General features: G+C 41.2%; 1 protein-coding gene across 4 annotated transcripts in view; it reads left to right on the plus strand.

Moving 5' to 3' along the window:
• The window catches only part of SPATS2 (spermatogenesis associated serine rich 2), a 106661-nt gene extending 89616 nt beyond the window's left edge, over positions 1 to 17045 (plus strand). For all 4 annotated transcript variants that reach the window (XM_033117456.1, XM_033117457.1, XM_033117458.1 and 1 more), the window contains 5 exons: positions 1042 to 1100; positions 4679 to 4788; positions 7515 to 7617; positions 8942 to 9156; positions 10195 to 17045. In XM_033117456.1, coding sequence (XP_032973347.1) covers positions 1042 to 1100; positions 4679 to 4788; positions 7515 to 7617; positions 8942 to 9156; positions 10195 to 10491 — 784 coding nt within the window. In that variant the 3' untranslated portion in view covers positions 10492 to 17045. The remainder of the gene's footprint in view (positions 1 to 1041; positions 1101 to 4678; positions 4789 to 7514; positions 7618 to 8941; positions 9157 to 10194) is intronic.
• The last annotated feature ends 1184 nt before the right edge of the window (positions 17046 to 18229 follow it).

The following is an 18229-nucleotide window of genomic DNA, read 5'->3' on the forward strand; positions in this document are numbered from 1 at the left end:
TGCCTTACACTGTTTTGTATGTCTCGTACTGTAATCTCCGTATGAACTACCTTGTGCTGACAGAAGTACACATTGAGCTAAATTGAATTCGTATATGTGTGTGTGTATGATTGGTTTTACAGTAAGAAAGAAGAGTAGAACTTTTATTAACTCTGTAGCTATATTCCCATTCAAAAGGAGAAATCAGAATGAATTCTAAATTTGAAGCAAGTTAGAACATTTAATGTTTGTGCAGGTATTAAAATTTTAGATTTTTCCTACCACTAAGCAAAACTGATATGGTAATGAAAATTATTTGCATTCACTGGTTGAATACTAGGGCAATCCACTTACTATCGGGGCTCTTTTATAAGGACATGGAAAAGCTTTACATGCCATTTGCATTTGCAGTGGAGAAAATGCTAATTGTCCATTTAATGTTCTTTTTCTGTGAAAAGCGTACCAGAAAACTTTGATTCTGTATTTTCTGTATTACTACTAAATGTTTACCTGAAACAAGCACTGTGTGTGTGTGTGTGTGTGTTTCTTTTGACTACTCTGCATTCTAAAGACTAAATTGCCAGTAAACTTGGTGCAACTGTGGCAAAATGTTGAAGGTATACAAATACTAATCATGTATAAATTTACCATGCCCTGGCAGGGGTATTGCCTGGTAAATTCATTGGAAGCAAAGCTATCCAATTTTATAGACCAAAATATAAAAAATATGTGAGTTCATATGGGGAAAGATGTCATTTCCATAAGGACTTTTGCTTTAAGCACAATTTACCAAGAAATGTGTTTTGTAGCTTGCTACTGCCACCTAATGGTGTACTGTAATATATAGAAATAAAAGGAAATTAGGTGTGTGTGTGTGTTGGAATCCTTAAAATATTCTTTCCTGAGGGTAAGACAGAATTTTCTTGTGGTCCATGCAGTGTTTTCTTTGTAATATGCTTTTAGTGAACAAACTCCGTAAGTCTTTCTCCACTATTACAGTGTGCCACTTCTCTGTTTCAAGTTTCTAATCAAACCTTGTTTTCCTTTGTCATCCCTTCCTAGTTTAATGGATCGAGAAGTGGCATTGCTTGCTGAAATGGACAAAGTGAAAGCTGAAGCAAGTAAGATTGATCTTTAATTAGAGCTATTACACGTTCGTAGGTACCTGCCTCTCAACCCCCAAAACAACCTCCATACTACTCAATATAAATGCTACAACAAGAGTTTATGGATTTAAACAGTCTTGAACAGTTGTACTGCACTGGCATAGGAATTTTTTTCAGGCAAAACAAGTTTACAAGAGCCTGTTGTTAAAAACTATTTCCAAATTTAATATTTTGAATATATTTTGAATATAGAGTTCAATGTAGAAGAGACTGCATCACGGTTACCTGCCGCCACCGCATCCATTTAGGAAAGTGAAGTCTCCTATGGGTGCCTGGGGTTGGTTTTGCTTTATGTATTTATGTATTTTATTTATTTTCCCAGTGATTAAAGAATTCCTTTGGCATAATCGGAGAAGATTTCACCATGTTGCCTGCAATTTAGTGTATATATTCATGTTATTACCTGTCTCAGAACTTTCTTTGTTCCCTCAGTTTGTAGAACAGCCTTCACTCAGTATCTGTTATCATTGGGTAGGGGAAAAGTCAGTGGATTGAGCGTTCAAGATACCTTGGCGAGGGTTCCTTGAAAGCTTACTAAAATTGATCGTGGAGGAATAGTCTAACGTAGGTAACTTGTGATGTTGTATACAGAAGAACCAGGTGTCTGTTTTTCTGTAATTTCTATTAAGTATTAGGTTAAAGAGATACAGCTATATGAAAAGAAGGGAATGTCAATTGTAGCTTATACAATGGCATTTATTTGGGGCTTTTCAGCAGCACATGTTACCTTCATGCGTTGAATGCCAAACTTACAATTAGGAAGGTTGTTTCTTTTAACCTGCTCTCAAACTGGTAAGAATGGAAATGAGTTTGAGATGATGGCTCACAATTAAATCATTTGAGTCTATGGTCATGAGCCAGAGGAGGCAAATTTGAAGCACTGAGCTGGGTTCAGTTTTGATCCATTTTAATCTGAAATGTACAATATATAGCAGAGTTGCTATTCACTATTTGTCAGAGGTAAGATTTCATTTAAATTGAGTGGTATACCCTGAAATTTCTAACTGTGACAGTTTTAGTCCATTTATGCACCTGTGTGTTCTTTTTATGGATGAAGGTTCCGATCACATAGATCTAGTAAGAAGACATAGTCCTTACTTTTAACATATTTCAAATGGGAAAGCTAATGTAATTGACCCCCCTCTCCCAGTTTCAATCAGTTATCAATTCGTGGGCCAATTTTCTTTTATCAAATTCAGAGCTACAGTTTTACTTCATCAATTTTATATCTGTATCTTCTTTCTCCCATGCAAAAAATCCTGGTTCTCGATGACAGTAATGTAATCACTCATTTACCAGTACTGTCGAGAAAGTGCTCTTTTCTTTTTTATACATGGTAGTTTTATTAATGTATACATTCATAGTACTTCACAGTTTCTTCATGCATTCATATGTGATCTTCATGTCAACTTTATGAGGTGGTTAGGGTTCCCTTTTTTGGTTGGTTTGTTTTAATTTTATAAATGAATAAACTAGTTCTTTGGGGAAAAATGTGACTTGCCCGAAGTCATATAATTAGGTTCTTTGAGTTAATCTGATATGTGTAGAAATCTTTACTTGACACATTTTCTCCACATTGAGATCTATAATTTTGTCTTAGAATCCTAGAATGCTGGAGCTGAGAGAAAGTGAATTTGATACAAATGGCAAATAGGTTTTATCTTGGGAACCAGACCAATAGATCATTTGTAGCTGTTGGGCCTTGGTGTTGAGAAACTTTTGTAGACACGTTCTTAACTTATTGGGAAAGTGTGCTCTTACTGATTAACCTGACGTGGGTATGGGCAACTGTGGGTGGCATATATGTGGCAATCAGGCTAAGTAAACTTGCTAAGGAGGTTCAGGTCTTTTTTACCTAACATAAATTTGGCTAATTTCACAGTAGGTTACAAGATTCTGTGTATAACAGTTAGGAATTGAGTTTGCATGCATGCAACAGAGTGGCCTAAATAAATGTGACTTTATTTTTCTCTCATGAAATGGAAAGTCCAGAGGTAAGTGATCCAGGGTTGAAGGGCATCTCCAAAATGACACCAGGGACCCAGGCTTCTCTGTCCTTCTACCTAGCCATCCTTGGAGTGTGTTTATGATCAAAGACACTTCCTAAGTCTTCGGTTGAGGAGAGGCAAAATGTTACATGCCAGCTAAGACTCCTTTAAAGAGCTTTGCGTAAACCTTGTCCTGTGAGTTGTGCTTAGATCTCAATGGCCAGACTGTATCACATGACTGTCTTATCTGTAGCAAAGCCAGGTAAATGTAGATTTTTACCTAAGCAGATTGGTACCCAACAACACTGGACTTCTGGTAGGAGGAAGAAGAGAGAGCATGGATATGCCGTCACTAACAGTCTTTGCTACAGTTTTCCCCTCAGTTATCCAACATCCTTCTTTTTCCAAAATGAGAACACACTCACCTTCTCCTCAATAGCGTCACTTCCAAAGTCTTAGTTAATATATCCAGCTCAAAGTCCAGGACTTCTAAGGAATTTCAGATCTTCCAACAGGTCTGGATATAGTGCAGTATGGTCTGGGGTCCCATAAACTAAAAGAAAAGTTAAATATCCGTCTTCCAATATTACATAGATAGAGAAAGAAGAGAGAATTATAGTAAAACTTCCCACTTGGAAAAGCAGTGATCAAATCTCACTGGACAGAAATAGCAGAGTCCTTGCCCTGGTGGAACAGAAGGTCCCTTGGCTCATCTGGCAGACCCTAGTTCTGCTTCCTAGGAGGATTTCTTTTGCCCATGTCCTCTGTGGCCCCTGACTCTCGACTCTGAGAAGTATATTTTTTAAATTGTTTGTTGTCCTCCATAGTCATATTTGAGTTACACATCTGGGAGCATGCCAAAGAAGATGCTTCTTAAAAGGCTATAAAGAACCTACATATCCATCAAGGAACTTGGTAAATAATCGTGGTATGTCCACACAGTAGAATACCAAGTGGCTGTTAAACAGTGAGGGCCATCCAATATGTCAATAGGAATTGAACTTCAAGGTGTATTAAGTAAAGATAGCTCAGGTAAAGGAAGGATCATGTATATGATATATTCCCATGTGTAAGGAGAGAAGAAAGGGAGAGAGAGATATGTTGTATAGGCGTAGAACATATTTGGAAGCATACGTAAGATATTGTTAACAGTGGTTTCCTTTGGGGAGGGGACCACAAAGTCAGAAGGAGGGAGGGAGGGACACTTCATTTCACACTCATTTATTCTAGGTGAATTTATTTTTTACCATGTGTGCATATTTCTGTTTAATTTACATACTTCTTGATAAAAAATGTTTTTGACTGGGTAGAGGAGAAAGAGAAATGACAAATGATTTCTACATCTTTATGATTCATAAAGAGTGTACCATTTATCTGCCTTCAGAGTCCTTCAAGAAGGTGGAAACTGGACCTTTGGAATTTTCATTTTCTGGGTGGGTGGGCAGCTAAGCCTTTGGCTGTCCACATACATACTGCAAGGCCTATACTTCCAGTTCTTCATCCATTGAGCAGAACATAAGAGTTATACTCCTTTTTCCTCTACAGTGGAAATTTTGCTCAGCCGACAAAAGAAAGCCGAACTTCTAAAGAAGATGACTGATGTGGCTGTTCGAATGTCAGAGGAGCAATTGGTTGAGCTCAGAGCTGATATCAAGGTAAAACTTCCTTCTCTTTTCTGCCTTTCTTCTTCCCCTCGGGGACTGAAGTAGCAAATCTCCATAATTCATGGCCATGTCTAATATGTTGAACTCTTGATCTTCCGAAACGTGGCCCTCCACCTGGTTCCCTTTCTCTGTAAGTGGTTCTGTCACCTATCCAGTTGTCCAAACTGGAAACCTTAGGAAATTTCTCCTTTCCCACATGAAATCTCTCAGCAGACCTTGCCCATTTGACTTCCTAGTGAATCTCAGATCAGACCTTTTCTCTACAGTTCCACCACCACCATCACGATCAAGTTACTATTATCTCTTGCTTGGACTTCTGTAACAGCCTCTTCACTGATTCTACCCATGCACTTTGCCATTACCGCACCCTCCCAATCCCTCCAAATGAGTTCCTCATACTAGAGTAACCTGCTTCAAGCTTCCATTGCTTTTAGGAGAAAGACTATAATCCTTAACACGGGATGTAAGGTTCTGTACAGTCTGGCTCTGCCACCACCTTCATTTCACACCATGCCCCCCTGTTCTGTGTACTCCAGCTATATTAACTTGTCCTTTCCACAGACGTATCCTGTTCCCTCCTGCGAGAGGGCTACTGCACATGCTTTTCCATATGTCCAAAATACTCTTTTCCCTCTGTGCCACTCCCAGCACATACAGTCACTCACAACCTACTCATTTTCCTTATATATCCCCCTGTTTTGTGACCTCATAGCACTTACATTCCATGTATATTTAATTAAGTCTTGCCCACTAGATTGTGAACTTTACAATGGCAGCAACTGCTGTGTGTCCAATGCCTAGCATAGTACCCTGGCACATAGTAGGTGTTCAGTAAATATTTAAATGGTTGGTTGATTCTGATTTTATAGAGAAAAATGAGCAATTTGAGTTTTTGATCATACTGTGATCTATTTATAAAGATTACTTGGATTTAACACTCATACATTTTAAATTCTTATCTAAAGAACAGTGTTTCTGAGACTATGCATGGGAATCTAAGAGAGTCATGGGTAGTTGTAGACACTGGTATTCTAAACAATTGTTTATAAACTGAACTATATGAACAAGGGAAGTTCGCCTCCCTACTCCTGAACCCTTAACCTCTGTTCTTTTTGAATACGTGAGATTTATTGCCATATTTAAGAGGAATATTTACTGAGGAGGCTATATAACAGCCTTTGTAAAATAAAAACATAGATGGAAGGCTATATAACAGCCTTTGTAAAATAAAAACATAGATGGAGAATACCCTTACAGGTATTCTCGTTATTGTTCTGACCCAGGCTTTCACACAAACCTAGGTCATCATTTTTCTCTCACTCCTTCCCTTTAAACTTTATTGGGGTGGAATAGCAAAACAATGCAAATTTTAAATTACCATTTTCTGATTAACTAAAACTATAGTACTAAATTTTGTAGAAAGTCTTCCTCACATTGATTCCAGTCAGTCTCATTCAACTATCTGGGAGAAGCCAGAAACCCCTTTGGAATTAGATAAGAATTCTGGCTCTTACAAGGTTTCATCTGTTCCCCTTCCCACGTGGTTGAAAAGCTGCTAGAAATATTTCTGCAGGCTGACTAAGGATCTGTTTCTCTCCACGTTTTCAGTGTACTGAAGTGGGTGCTATGCAATTTAAATGTCTTATTTCCAGATCATTTTATTTCCGTCATTCCTGTTATGTCTTTGGCTCAACACACTCTAGAATTTGTTTCAGAATTAATCCCAGACTATTAGTACATGTCTGAAGGCTTTGTTACAGAGGTTCTTGTGCTTTCCTAAGCCACAATATACTCTGGGGCTTTATGGCTTCAAGGCCCAGAGGTAATTTTTATTTTTCCTTTCCCTTTCATTGCTTCTAGATGCATCTTGAGGATTCTGACGCATTCAATTCTAACCCTGAAAATCCAAAAATCCCCAGTTAGAGGACTGCTTTGAGGAGGAGTGCAATACTTTGAGATTATATCCAGGCCTTTAACGTTTTCATCTCCTTTTCACCTGAAAAAATGATTCCAGTCTACCTTAGAAATTGCTTATTGAAATGGACCCCCAGAAATACTTTATTTCTGACATGTTTGCAGTCCCACGATTTCTGTAGTATAGTTAGTTTTTGACCCAAGGGGTTGATTACTTCTCAGCTTAGTCTGCTTAAAAGGTTTAAATTATTTGCAGCATAAACTTCTCATTTGTAAAGTTGACTTTTCACATGAATGATTTTCCATCTCAAGAAATCGTTCCTATTTCAAGGACTAATAAATCCTACTTTATAAAGATGTGAAGTGGATTTCCTAAGGAAGTTTCTATTATTGAATATCAAACCATCTATTTAAATGGAATCATTGTTGTAACTTATGAGCATTTTTGCTGCCTCTGCTTCTGTATAAAATGGAACAATGTGGAGAGTAGCCAATAGTGGAAAGATGGCCCTCTACTATAAATTCTTGCTCCTTTCTCTACAGTTTTTTTGATGATACTTAGTGGGCTTTGACCATCATGTAGCATTTTATAAAGCTCCCTAATAGACTTTTCTTCGGGCTCTTAAGAAAATGACTGAATTTTGTCAGTCACGCAGCATTGGTAATATTATGGCTATTAAGCAAATTTCGAAGCAGTAAAAAGAAGACCGTTGAAAATAATTGTTTCATGCATACATAGCAAGCTACAGATTTCATGTATACTGTTTGTCTCATCTGGAGGCTTTTCTTTACCTTTTCTCCAGCACTTTGTTAGTGAACGCAAATATGATGAGGATCTGGGACGAGTAGCCCGGTTCACCTGTGACGTAGAGACCCTAAAGAAGAGCATTGATTCATTTGGACAAGGTGAGATGGTGAGAGATTTGGGGCACTAGAGATGGTGATGAGAAGACCACCCTCTACTAATTAGAGACTGAATTGCTGGTTGGCTTCTCCACTGATTCTTCCTTAGTATCTCTTGTGTTTTTGTTTTCTTGTTTTTATGAAAAGTAACTCTGAGATCCTTAAGAAGTCAGTGAATGCATATGTTTTGAGCCCTGAGGATGGGTATTTTCTAGCTCCCTAAATTTGCAGTAATAGTTTTTCATCATTCTCTGTTGAGTTGAGAGGTGTATGATATGTAGTATAGAGAACATGGGACGCTGGAGTTAAACCAAGTTTGAGTCCTTGACTCACTGACCTCCTGGAACTTCATTTTACTCCTCTCCAAAGTGGAGCTAGCAAAACCTGCTTTGCTTGGCACATAACAGGTACTTAAATAATAGCTTCAAAAGGGGGTCGGTTCGGGGGGGTCACTTCATAGATTATATAAATGTCTGTCCGTTAAGCTGTTCACCTGAAACTAATATAAAATAATACTGTCAACTGTAATTGAAAAATAAAAATAATTTTTTAAAGGGGGTGGTGTGCCTCTAAGGTAACAGTTTGTTGCGATACCAGTCAAACCCTAAGCTTAGCTCCTTTGTTCTTTCCATCTCAGTATAAAATTGAAATGTTGGACCTAGGCAATGATTGTGAATTCAACATTAGTCCAGGCTTAAAGCCAATGAAAAAATTTAGGGGGCAGTGTTAAACTATTGAATTCTGAAAATTTGAATTGAAAATGTTAATATTTTTCAGCTAGATTCGTATTTTGAGTTTGGGGTTATTTTTTCAGAACGAATCTTAGGAAGATACATATTTGTTGTAAAGACTAGTTCTATACATATCAACTAACCTTGATTATACCATGCATCATTCAAATGGAAATGATTTAGCTCTTTACCTTTTTCTTTCTTTGCAAAGTCTGTTCCTTGCATAGGAAACCGAACATATGGCCCATATTATTGTTCCTAGGCTTAGTCAGCTGCTGGAGCCATAGCCAGGAATTTAGGTAGTAGAACATGCCAAGAAGCCATTAGTAGGTTAAGGGGATGGGTCACTCTGATCTTAAACTGTTGTCCTGTCTCTAAGAGTTCCTTTACAAAGCAACGGGGGGTTGGAGGGAGTGAAGGAAGAGGGCAGAAGGAAAATTTTCCTTCTTGTTACTACCCATTTTATAAGCTTTTCTTTAGGATTACTCAAGTAGACAGTTCTTTATCTTAAATTGCTGAAATAGAGAAATAGGGGAAACCTTACCCTGCATGCTCTTTCTTCCTATGACTACACATTTCTCATGTTTCTGTTTCAGTGTCCCATCCAAAGAACAGCTATTCAGCCCGGTCCCGATGTAGCTCAGTTACATCTGTGTCCTTGAGTAGTTCATGTGATGCCTCTGCTGCTTCCTCTTCCACCTGTGCCTCTGCTACCAGCCTTACAAGTGCTAACAAGAAAATCTCGGCACCCGGAGAGACTCCTGCAGCTATAGCAAACTCCAGTGGCCGGCCTTACCAGCCTCATCGAAAGGTAACCTAGCTTCTACACTGAGCTAGTTAGGAAGAACGCCACCAGATTGTGACAATTTGAATGCTGACGGCTCAGTACATTACCTTCCTGTCTTTATTCCCCTTCCACACCTATTTTGAATCCCTCCAGCCCTAGTTAGTGCCAGAGAAAGAAAGCATTTGGTATGTATGTTCCACACTACCAGCCAGTTTAGATTTTCTGTTGCCAAGGCTGCTGACTTGCTTGATGTTGGCAGTGATCCTAGCTGTCGTAGGATTAGTCACACTGGGCGTTGTGCACACATCTCCAGGTAGACGAGCACCACCGTGGCAGGTGCCCAGAGTGTGTCTGAAGCAGCACATCCCTGGAAGCACAATGTAGACAGACTATGTCAGGGAGAGACAGCGAACCTGGTGCAGTGGAGTGAACACTAGAAAGTTGAAGATTATCCTTAGTTTCTTTTCCTTGGTTTGAAAAAGATACACGAGTAATTCAAGGCAATGCTGTCAGTGATTCTTCAGTAATTCTGCATTACATTGGAATTGGAGGACAAAAATCCTATGCCATCAGCTTTCTGGGTTGTAATGTGAAATTGTACTGCATGTCACAGCAGTATGATTTAATGTGTGGTTCATGATGTATAGCAAAGCAGATCATAATGTTTATTTTATTCCAAATGTTCATTATCTTTATAAATGGCTTATGATCTGCAAGGTTCAGACATGTGATAAGATATTGCCCAGTTAAGGGCTTGTAGCAACCCAAAGAATGTTATTTCTTCCTTCTTCAGCTTGTTCCCAGCTAAAGAAAAGTAAACAATTCAGTGGAGAAGAGCCTAGGGATGAAAGGCAGGGAAGAAAATAGTGAAAGATTTATTATTTCTGATGTAGTGGCTAGGTTGAATTGGCTGACAGAATTCTGCGAATCTTGAGAGATAACTGAGTCCCATGCATGGAATTACCACAGTTATGCTGTCAGAATACTCCTGTAAACTGAACTGGAACTGATGGGGCACCGTAATGGCAGAGTTCTTTGAACAGCGTATTCTTTTATCCTTAGGTGTTGCCAGGGAACAGACGAGGCGGACAAGGCTTCAGGCCACAAGGCCAAAAGTCCAGTGACCCCACGAACCAAGGGGGTCATTACAGAAATAGCTCATGGTGTTCATCCGGTCCCAGGTATCAGAGTATGCCACCCCAGGCACCGGGAAACACTAGTGAATGGGGCCAGGCTCCCTCTTCAGGGACCATCGGAACTGGAGCCAGCGTGGATCCCAGCCCACCCAAGCCCTCATTCAAAAAGGGGCTCCCCCAGCGCAAACCCAGAACCTCTCATTCTGAAGCTGTGAACTCTTAAGGGAATTCCCATTGTCCTCTCTCCTCTATCCCACACAATTCAACTTGGCAACTGGACTTTAGGAAACTTATAGTTAGATTTAATAACAAAAAGAAGTTTACATATATCACTTTTTATGCCATTCTAAATATTTTTGGTTTCTTCTCTCCTTATTTCCTCTTTACCAGTTTTGGAGGGTAAGCTGTCTTCCCTTGACCTTTCCCACTGATATTGGTTGATTCTGATTGGCCATTTCTACCAGGAATCATAGGCCACTGTTGCCAGGTTTCCCAACGGTAAGCAGTGTATTTCCCAGGGCAGCAGGCCTTTCGGTTGTCTGAAGAGGCCTTTCTCAGCAACCCCTACTGCTCAGGCTCTCAGGGAGAGATGGATCAGAGCTAGCCCTGTTGCCTTTCCAGGCAGACACCACACATGGCTGTCAGGTTCCCTCTAAACAACAGTGTAACCAGGAGAGGCAATGAGAGGATATGTGCTGCACTGAGTTAGCCAGAGAAGGGGAAATGTAATTGGTGGAAAGCAAAGAACACTAGAAAATATTTGAGAATCTGCCTTTCCTCCTAGAACGTGCCTGAGATTGACACTCGGGTCAGGGTTTCAGTCTCCTGCTTGGCCCCATAGCTTAACCTGCTGTTTCTTCAAAATGCCTAAAGCCTTGTTTCCTATTACCTTAGACTGCAAACCAGTCAAGGGAAGTCCGTGGGAAAGTAGCATTTAATTAAAGTTTAAAGAGGGGGGAAGTATTTCTTTATTTCAGTGTTTGAAGATTTTTGTTGTTATTCTCCCTTTTTCCTGAATCCTAGTCTGATCCTGAACAAATTTATAGCAATATAATTAGTGTTAATCTGTTACCCATCAAAAAATTGCTGCAATCTTTATAGTTGAATAAATAAAAACTGCATAAATGTTCCCACATTTGTTTTCCAGCAGCAAGTGACTTCATTATCTGTTTTCCTTTGGACCTCATGGGGTAGAAGTCTCTTGAACATTTGGGGCTTAAATGAGGGTGTCTGATTGCTCAGCCGTTTGTCCACTGCTTAACTTCAGAACCAAATTAAAATGTGAAAGCCAGGATGAGCAAATGCAGCTATTCCTGTGGGAAAGATTCGTAGGATAGGGAATGGTGACTTTCTAAAGGAGAGCTTACCAGTTTAGAAAAACCACAGCTGCCAACGGCTCTCCCAGGCAACCAAAGGTTATACAGCACCCCTCTCCTCCACTGCCTGTCCCTTGACAGGAGTAGTGAATGTAACAGTATAATTGGGCTCTTGCATATAGCAGGTGGCATTGGTGCCAGACCCCTCCACCCCACCCCACACACCCCCAGAATCTATGGTTTAATAACAGCAGAGCTATTTATTTCTCCAGCATTTGTCTTCCCAAGTCTGAAGCTGAAACTAGAAGTGGCAGTGGTGCAGAATTTAGCTGCCTCAGGGCTTCCCCTGGCTCTTTGGCTGAAGCTGAGCTGCCAGGGTTCAGGTTGGTTGAACAGATTGAGAGAGAGAGAGAGAGAGAGAGACAGAGAGAGAGAGAGACAGAGAGAGAGACAGAGAGAGAGACAGAGAGAACTGACTTTTAGTAATGAAAACAGTAGTCAAGGAGTGCTGGGAAGCCATTTTCTAACAGGCTTATCACCTCATTTTTGGGAATTTGTCCAACATCACCATTAGCCTGCTGGATGTCAGGAAAAAGGCCTGCTTTTCTGATTAATTGCTTACCTTACTTTATAGGAAATCCAGAGATTGAAGCAACCTTGAAGGGATTATGAGGTCTATCCCTGTATCTAGGCAAGACAGTATTTAACCACTCAGACAGATGGGAAGCCACTGTTTGTCACAATGCCTTGAAATCAAAATTAAAATCTCCTTATAGAAAAATATTAGAAGATTTTTTCTATGACCGTAAAAAGTTTGAAAATGAAGATTTTTCTACATTTTGTTAATTAAAAAAAAGTATTTAAAATATCAAATAATACAGAAATGTAAAAGGAAAAAGTTAAAGTTTTCCACCTTCCCATTCTGTTCCACAGGGGTAATAACTATTAACGATTTGGTGTATACCCTTGTAGACCTTTTTCAAAGCATATACATATGTGCATATACCCATGGATATATAGGTTTTTTTTATTTTTCGTTCTGTTTTTATAAAAAGAGGCATCATACTATATGCAGTCTACAATTCTTTATTTAAATGATATGTCTAAACCTTAATTCATTTAGGATCTCATGTTATAGATATTCTCCTAAATTTGCCGTTTGACTTTCTTAAACGAAAAGAAGTTAGGTTTATCGTAAGTTTGAGTAGTGCAGCCCATTCCTTGCTCCCCAGAATAGCTCTAGGCTTCCCAAGAGAAGGGAGGCTCCGAAACCTTGGCAGCTCCCACCGGCTGTTCAAAGAGATCCTACATATTCATCATTTTTCCTTCCCTTTCCAGTTCCTCTTAGAGATAAATGTCTTGCCCTTTCCCAACTTAGAGGTAGGACTTGAAACCTCAGATTATTTAGCTCTGGCAGTTATGTGCCACTTGAGAGAGAACATTTAAATTAGCATGGCTTCATTATGAACATCAGATATTTCCTACTAGGCCTCTTACTTATGGCAGTTCTTAAAATTCACTTTTTAAAAAAGTAATACAGATGAGTTTTTTTAAAGAGGTACAAAAGTATGCATAATGGAAAGTAAAAAAGTCCTCCCTCATCTTGTCCCACTGATAAGTTTCTTATATATCTTTCCACAAATTTTCTAAATTCAAACATGCAAATATATTTTTTCTTTCTTTCATATAAATGGGAATCATACTATGCATTCTCCTAATCAACTTGCTTTTTCCACTTGTTCTCACTTTTTATAACTAGTTTTTGTTTTAAGGGAAAAAATGTATATATATATTTAAAAAAATAAACAGTTCAAAAGCACATATGATGAAAAAGAAGCCTTCATCCCACTCCGGACCATTTGTCCCCTCCCCCTGAGGCAAATACTCTTTAAGTTCCTTGTGATTCCCTCCAGGGATTTGGTATACTGGCACACATACATCATAAGGATGTATACCACTTAGACCTCTTCGCGTGTTGGTACATGTAAATATACCTCATTCGTTCTATGGCTGATAGATCCCATTGTATATATTTATCATAATTAATTTAGCTAGTCCCTAATGATGGTTTTCAGTGTTTTGCTACTATAAGTATTACTGAAATGAGCATCTCATAATACATATGTCATTCCTCATTTGTGAGAGTGTGTCTTTAGGATAAATTCCTAGGAGTAGAATTGCTGGATCACATAGTTATTGACAAAGTACTCTTAAAGATGCGTGGATTTACACTCACCAACAATGTTTGGAGGTGCTTTGAATAGTTGCTGAGCTGGAAGCTACAGAGAGAGAAAGATAACTAAAACAAAGCCCTTCAGGGGGCTGACAGACTAGTTGGAGCAACTGAGACATAAAGGTAGAACAATACAAGGTAATGTCGTATGAAAGCCACACTATCTTCTGTGAGTAAGATAGAGGAAGCACCACTTTAAGGGCTGGGTCCTGTGCTTAAACTAGAACTATACAAGGGCTGATTACGTATTTTTCAGTAGTTTGTAAATAGGGTGACCTTATATTTCAGAATCCCAAACCAGGGTATACAGTCTTGTAAATATGAATGTATGTATGGGGGAAAACAGGATAAACTGTTTTAGGTTGGAGTGACCTGGAAAAGCCAGGATACATGGCTTCTCAATCTGTGAACTAACTTATACTTTTGGAAGTCAGTAGAATAATGACTTGTTGCCCCTGGAAATTCTGGCATTTGACCTAACAAACTGAGGGTTTGTCTTGACTGCTTCATAGGATCCATCCCACCTTCTTGTCCCACCGGGTGAGGGTTATATCCTTTGGCAGGTACAGTCTTGTGAGTACTTCATGGAAGATACGGGTCCAAAACGGTGCGTGTGGAGGTCACCAACTGGTACAAGGAGCTATTTTGTCACTGTTTTAACCAGTTCAGAGTACCGACCATAATTATGGCGGCCAGACAACGTTCTGTAAAATCAGTCAAGCTTGGCTTCTGGTTGCCTTAGCCACCTGAGCACATTCTTTCCTTCAAACACTGAGCCACTTACTATGTTAGGCACTGTGCTGAGTTCTGAGGCAAAGATGAGTAGTTCCAGCTTTCAACCACTTTGCAGGTTAAAGAAACAGAGCTCTTAGCTCTTCCTTCAACTCTTGGAAATCATGCCTGGTGGTTGGGTAGCACGCGAGAGTGAAAAGACCCTGGACTTTTGAGACACACACTTGAATTTTAATTCTGCCTTCACAACTTGGTGGCTGTGTGAGTGGCTAACCTTGGGCAAATAACATCTCTGAACCACTTCCTGAACTGTAAACTAGAGACTGTGGCAACTTCTTCCTGGAGGAGGATTTAGCCAGAGGCTGCAGAGCAGTACCCCGCTGTGTGAGCTAACCGACGACAAGTTGCATGTTCACTCACCATAACTCCTTTGCTTTTCTCTCTCTTCTGCCCTGTTAAAAAGTACATGAAAGACATCCCTTATGTCCAGCCATACAGACCTTATTCACCAAAGAAATAATTCAGTCATCTTATTCCTTTTGTAGCTTTTCTGAGTGCATATCCCCCCCAGAATGGAGCCCCTCTTGTCTGTTGGCCATACCTGTCAGAAAAACACACCCTCGTCCCGTTTCTGAGCTCCCTGGTTGGGGAAGGCCAGATACTAATGGCACTCACCTGGGTAAACAGTCATCAGTGCACAGCCGCATGCAGGAGTGAAGTGGGGGCCAGGGTTTCCCAGGGGCGAGCCAGGGGCTGTTATTTCCATACAGGTGCTGAGGGAGTTTTATTACCTGTCTTGCTACGCCTTACCAAAGAAGAAACACTATCTGCAGATGTTTCTGGGTGAGGAAACTCACCTACCATCACTACCACCAGCACAACTGTTCTCCAGCCCACTCGCCCCTTCACTGCCGTCAAAACAGCAGAAACAAATACCACCCACTCCGATTCCTCAGAAAAGTCAGGTCTCCTTTTTATGTCTCTTCAACTTAACCCAGTTAGGCTTTCTCTAACTTGGTTTCAAACAAACCCGTTTTCTGGTGCTGCTAGAACACAGATGGAGATGGAGATTGCTGATTCACTCCCTTGTTGGCTCCAGGCAGGACTGTGGTAGGCTGCCCTGTGGCAGGCAGGCGGGACCTGCAGTCCAGCCGTGAAGTCCAGGTGGCTGTTGACAGCGGGCTCTCACTACAGGTCACTATGTGAGCACTCATCAAAATGACCATACTGTCCCCTTTTCATAGGCTGCTTACCAAAGCACAGGACAAAGCGCCCCAATTGTGTGCCACAGTAGCAAACTGCTACCAACCTAGTCAAATCTTGGTTCAGACCCAGTTCCTCCACTACTAGCCATGAGACATAAAACAGTTTTTTATCTGTTAATAAAACTATGTACCTCCCAGGATTCCCTTGTTTGAAAGTTTATTGTGGTTTACTCACACTAGCTAGGATTATCCACCAAAAGAAAAGGAATGGCCTAGAATGAGAGAGCCAAAGGCTGGCCAAATACTGGAGACCTCAAAGTATTCTAAAACGTTTAGTTTTTTTTTTTTTTTTGGTGGGGAAGGAGAACCTTCAGTGAGTTTTCAATCCTGAACTCATTTCCCTGGTCCTAGCACCTAACGTCTGAGCAAGTGCTCAGGGGATCGCTTAACAATTGCTACCGCTTAACTAAGCTCATCACAGGTTCTCTCAACAATCCTTTGAGAAAGGGTCATTTCACAAATGAACTGATGTTCTTTCGATGAACACCCCCCGCCATCCCTGCCCAAGGTCACCCAGCTGGTCAGTGGCAGAGTTAGAATTCTAACCCAGAGTAGTCTGACTTGAAAGCCTGAGATTTTCCCACCATACAACACAACCGTAGAAGCAGAGCTTGACCTGGGGATCTCCAGAAAGGAGGGTGGAGAGAGTGGGAAGAGGTGACTAGAGGGGAGGGGCCCCTGGGCTCTTTTCCTCGACAGCCACCTGTTCTCACCCCCCACACAGCGACTGACTCCGCCTGTGCTAGGGGATTGGGGGCTTTATCTATCTTTTGTGTCTTGAGCGCTTTTTCCTTGCTTTGCTCTTCCCTTCTCTCCTTGTTCCCTTTGTAGATAATACTCCCACAGGCCTCCCACGGCAGCTCCAAAACAAGCCGCCTGAGTTTCTTCTTGTTGACAATGGCTTTGAGCTGTCTCTGAACTGGGCTCTCCCTCAACTTTCCCCTCCCTGTGACTCCCCACTGTGGCTGATGAGTCAAGAGTTGGGGGAAGGGCAGAGCAAAAGGAGATTATAGCGAGGAGGCCAGGGCTCCCTGATTTCCCAGTTCTCTGTTCACTTTTCAACCCTGCCCCAACCCCCATCCTACTATCCTGAACAGGGGTCCCTGCTCCTTGTGTATGTTTGGGGAGAAAGGGATGAGGTGTAAGGAGAAGGCAAGAAGACCTGAGGTATTAGGTAGAGATCTAAAGAACAGAAAAACCAGAAACAGACTCATGTATACAGAGAACAAAATGATGATTACCGGATGGGAAGGGGGTTGGGGGACTGGGTGAAAAAGGTGAAGGGATGAAGAAATACAAATTGGTTGTTAAAAAAGTAGGGTATAGCATAAGGAATATAGTCAATAATATTGTAGTAACTGTATAATGCCAGGTACTAGACTAATCGGGGAGATCACTTCATGAATTATATAAATGTCTAACCAGTATGCTGTACACCTGAAATTAATATAAAATGTCAACTGTAATTGACAAATAAGATATAGAGAAAGAAAGACTTGCTCAAGGTAACCAAGTTGGTAAAAACTATGTATCTCTACCTCTGCTTCCTCATTTGTGAAATGGAGTGTAAGTAGCCTCTACTCTGCCAAATTCACAGGACTCCTCTACGATTTAAAATCAGATAATAAACATTTACATGATGCAAATGTCACACATTGTTCTAGGTCCTTTAATGCTAACAACTCTCTGAAGTAGTATTTCACAAATAAGAAAATTGAGCCACAGAAGGAAAATCACACAGCAGCAAGTGGCAGAGCTATATTCAGACCTAGGTAGCCTGTTTCCCAAGTTGGTGGGTGCTTTCAACCACAGCCTCCTCCTGTCTTCAAAGTGAGCTGACTCCTAAATTGCACCCTCTCCAAAGTCGAATGCCTGAAAGTTGCTTGCGGGGCTTAGATGAGCGACTAGGGGCGGAGTTACTTTGCAGCCCAGGACGCTGGCGGGGGTGGGGTGGAGGTGGGGAGCACTGTCTGCTGACTCCTTAGTCTCATTCTTCCTGGGAGCGAGATTCCCAGAGCCAGAGGACTGGGAAGGAGGATGCTTCCTCCCTTTCCTCCCAAAGCACCAGTCCATTTTAATACAGGTGCCTGGGCTTCGGCTGTTGTCGCAAATGAGCGGTGGGTGGAGCAGGGGGCACTCCTTTCCGATGCTGGTGACTATGGCTGTGTTTCCCAGAGAGTGGGGGTGCTGAGCCTCCTGCTTCACTCGTTTGGGAACAAATTGCTGTTTTGGCCCCGGCGGCTCCTCTGGGCGCGGGCGGTAGCCGCGCTCGCTGGCAAACTGTGGGAGGGAGGAGGATCGGCGCTGGCAGCGCGAGGCCGGGGGCACCGACGCAGCGCCAAAGACGAGCAGGAGACGGCCGCCAGGGTCCCGCTCCGCTCCACCCGCCCAGCCCTTCCTCACCCGCCCCTCACC

This window comes from Rhinolophus ferrumequinum, chromosome 10, assembly GCF_004115265.2.
Source record: "Rhinolophus ferrumequinum isolate MPI-CBG mRhiFer1 chromosome 10, mRhiFer1_v1.p, whole genome shotgun sequence".
Taxonomy (NCBI): Eukaryota; Metazoa; Chordata; class Mammalia; order Chiroptera; family Rhinolophidae; genus Rhinolophus; species Rhinolophus ferrumequinum.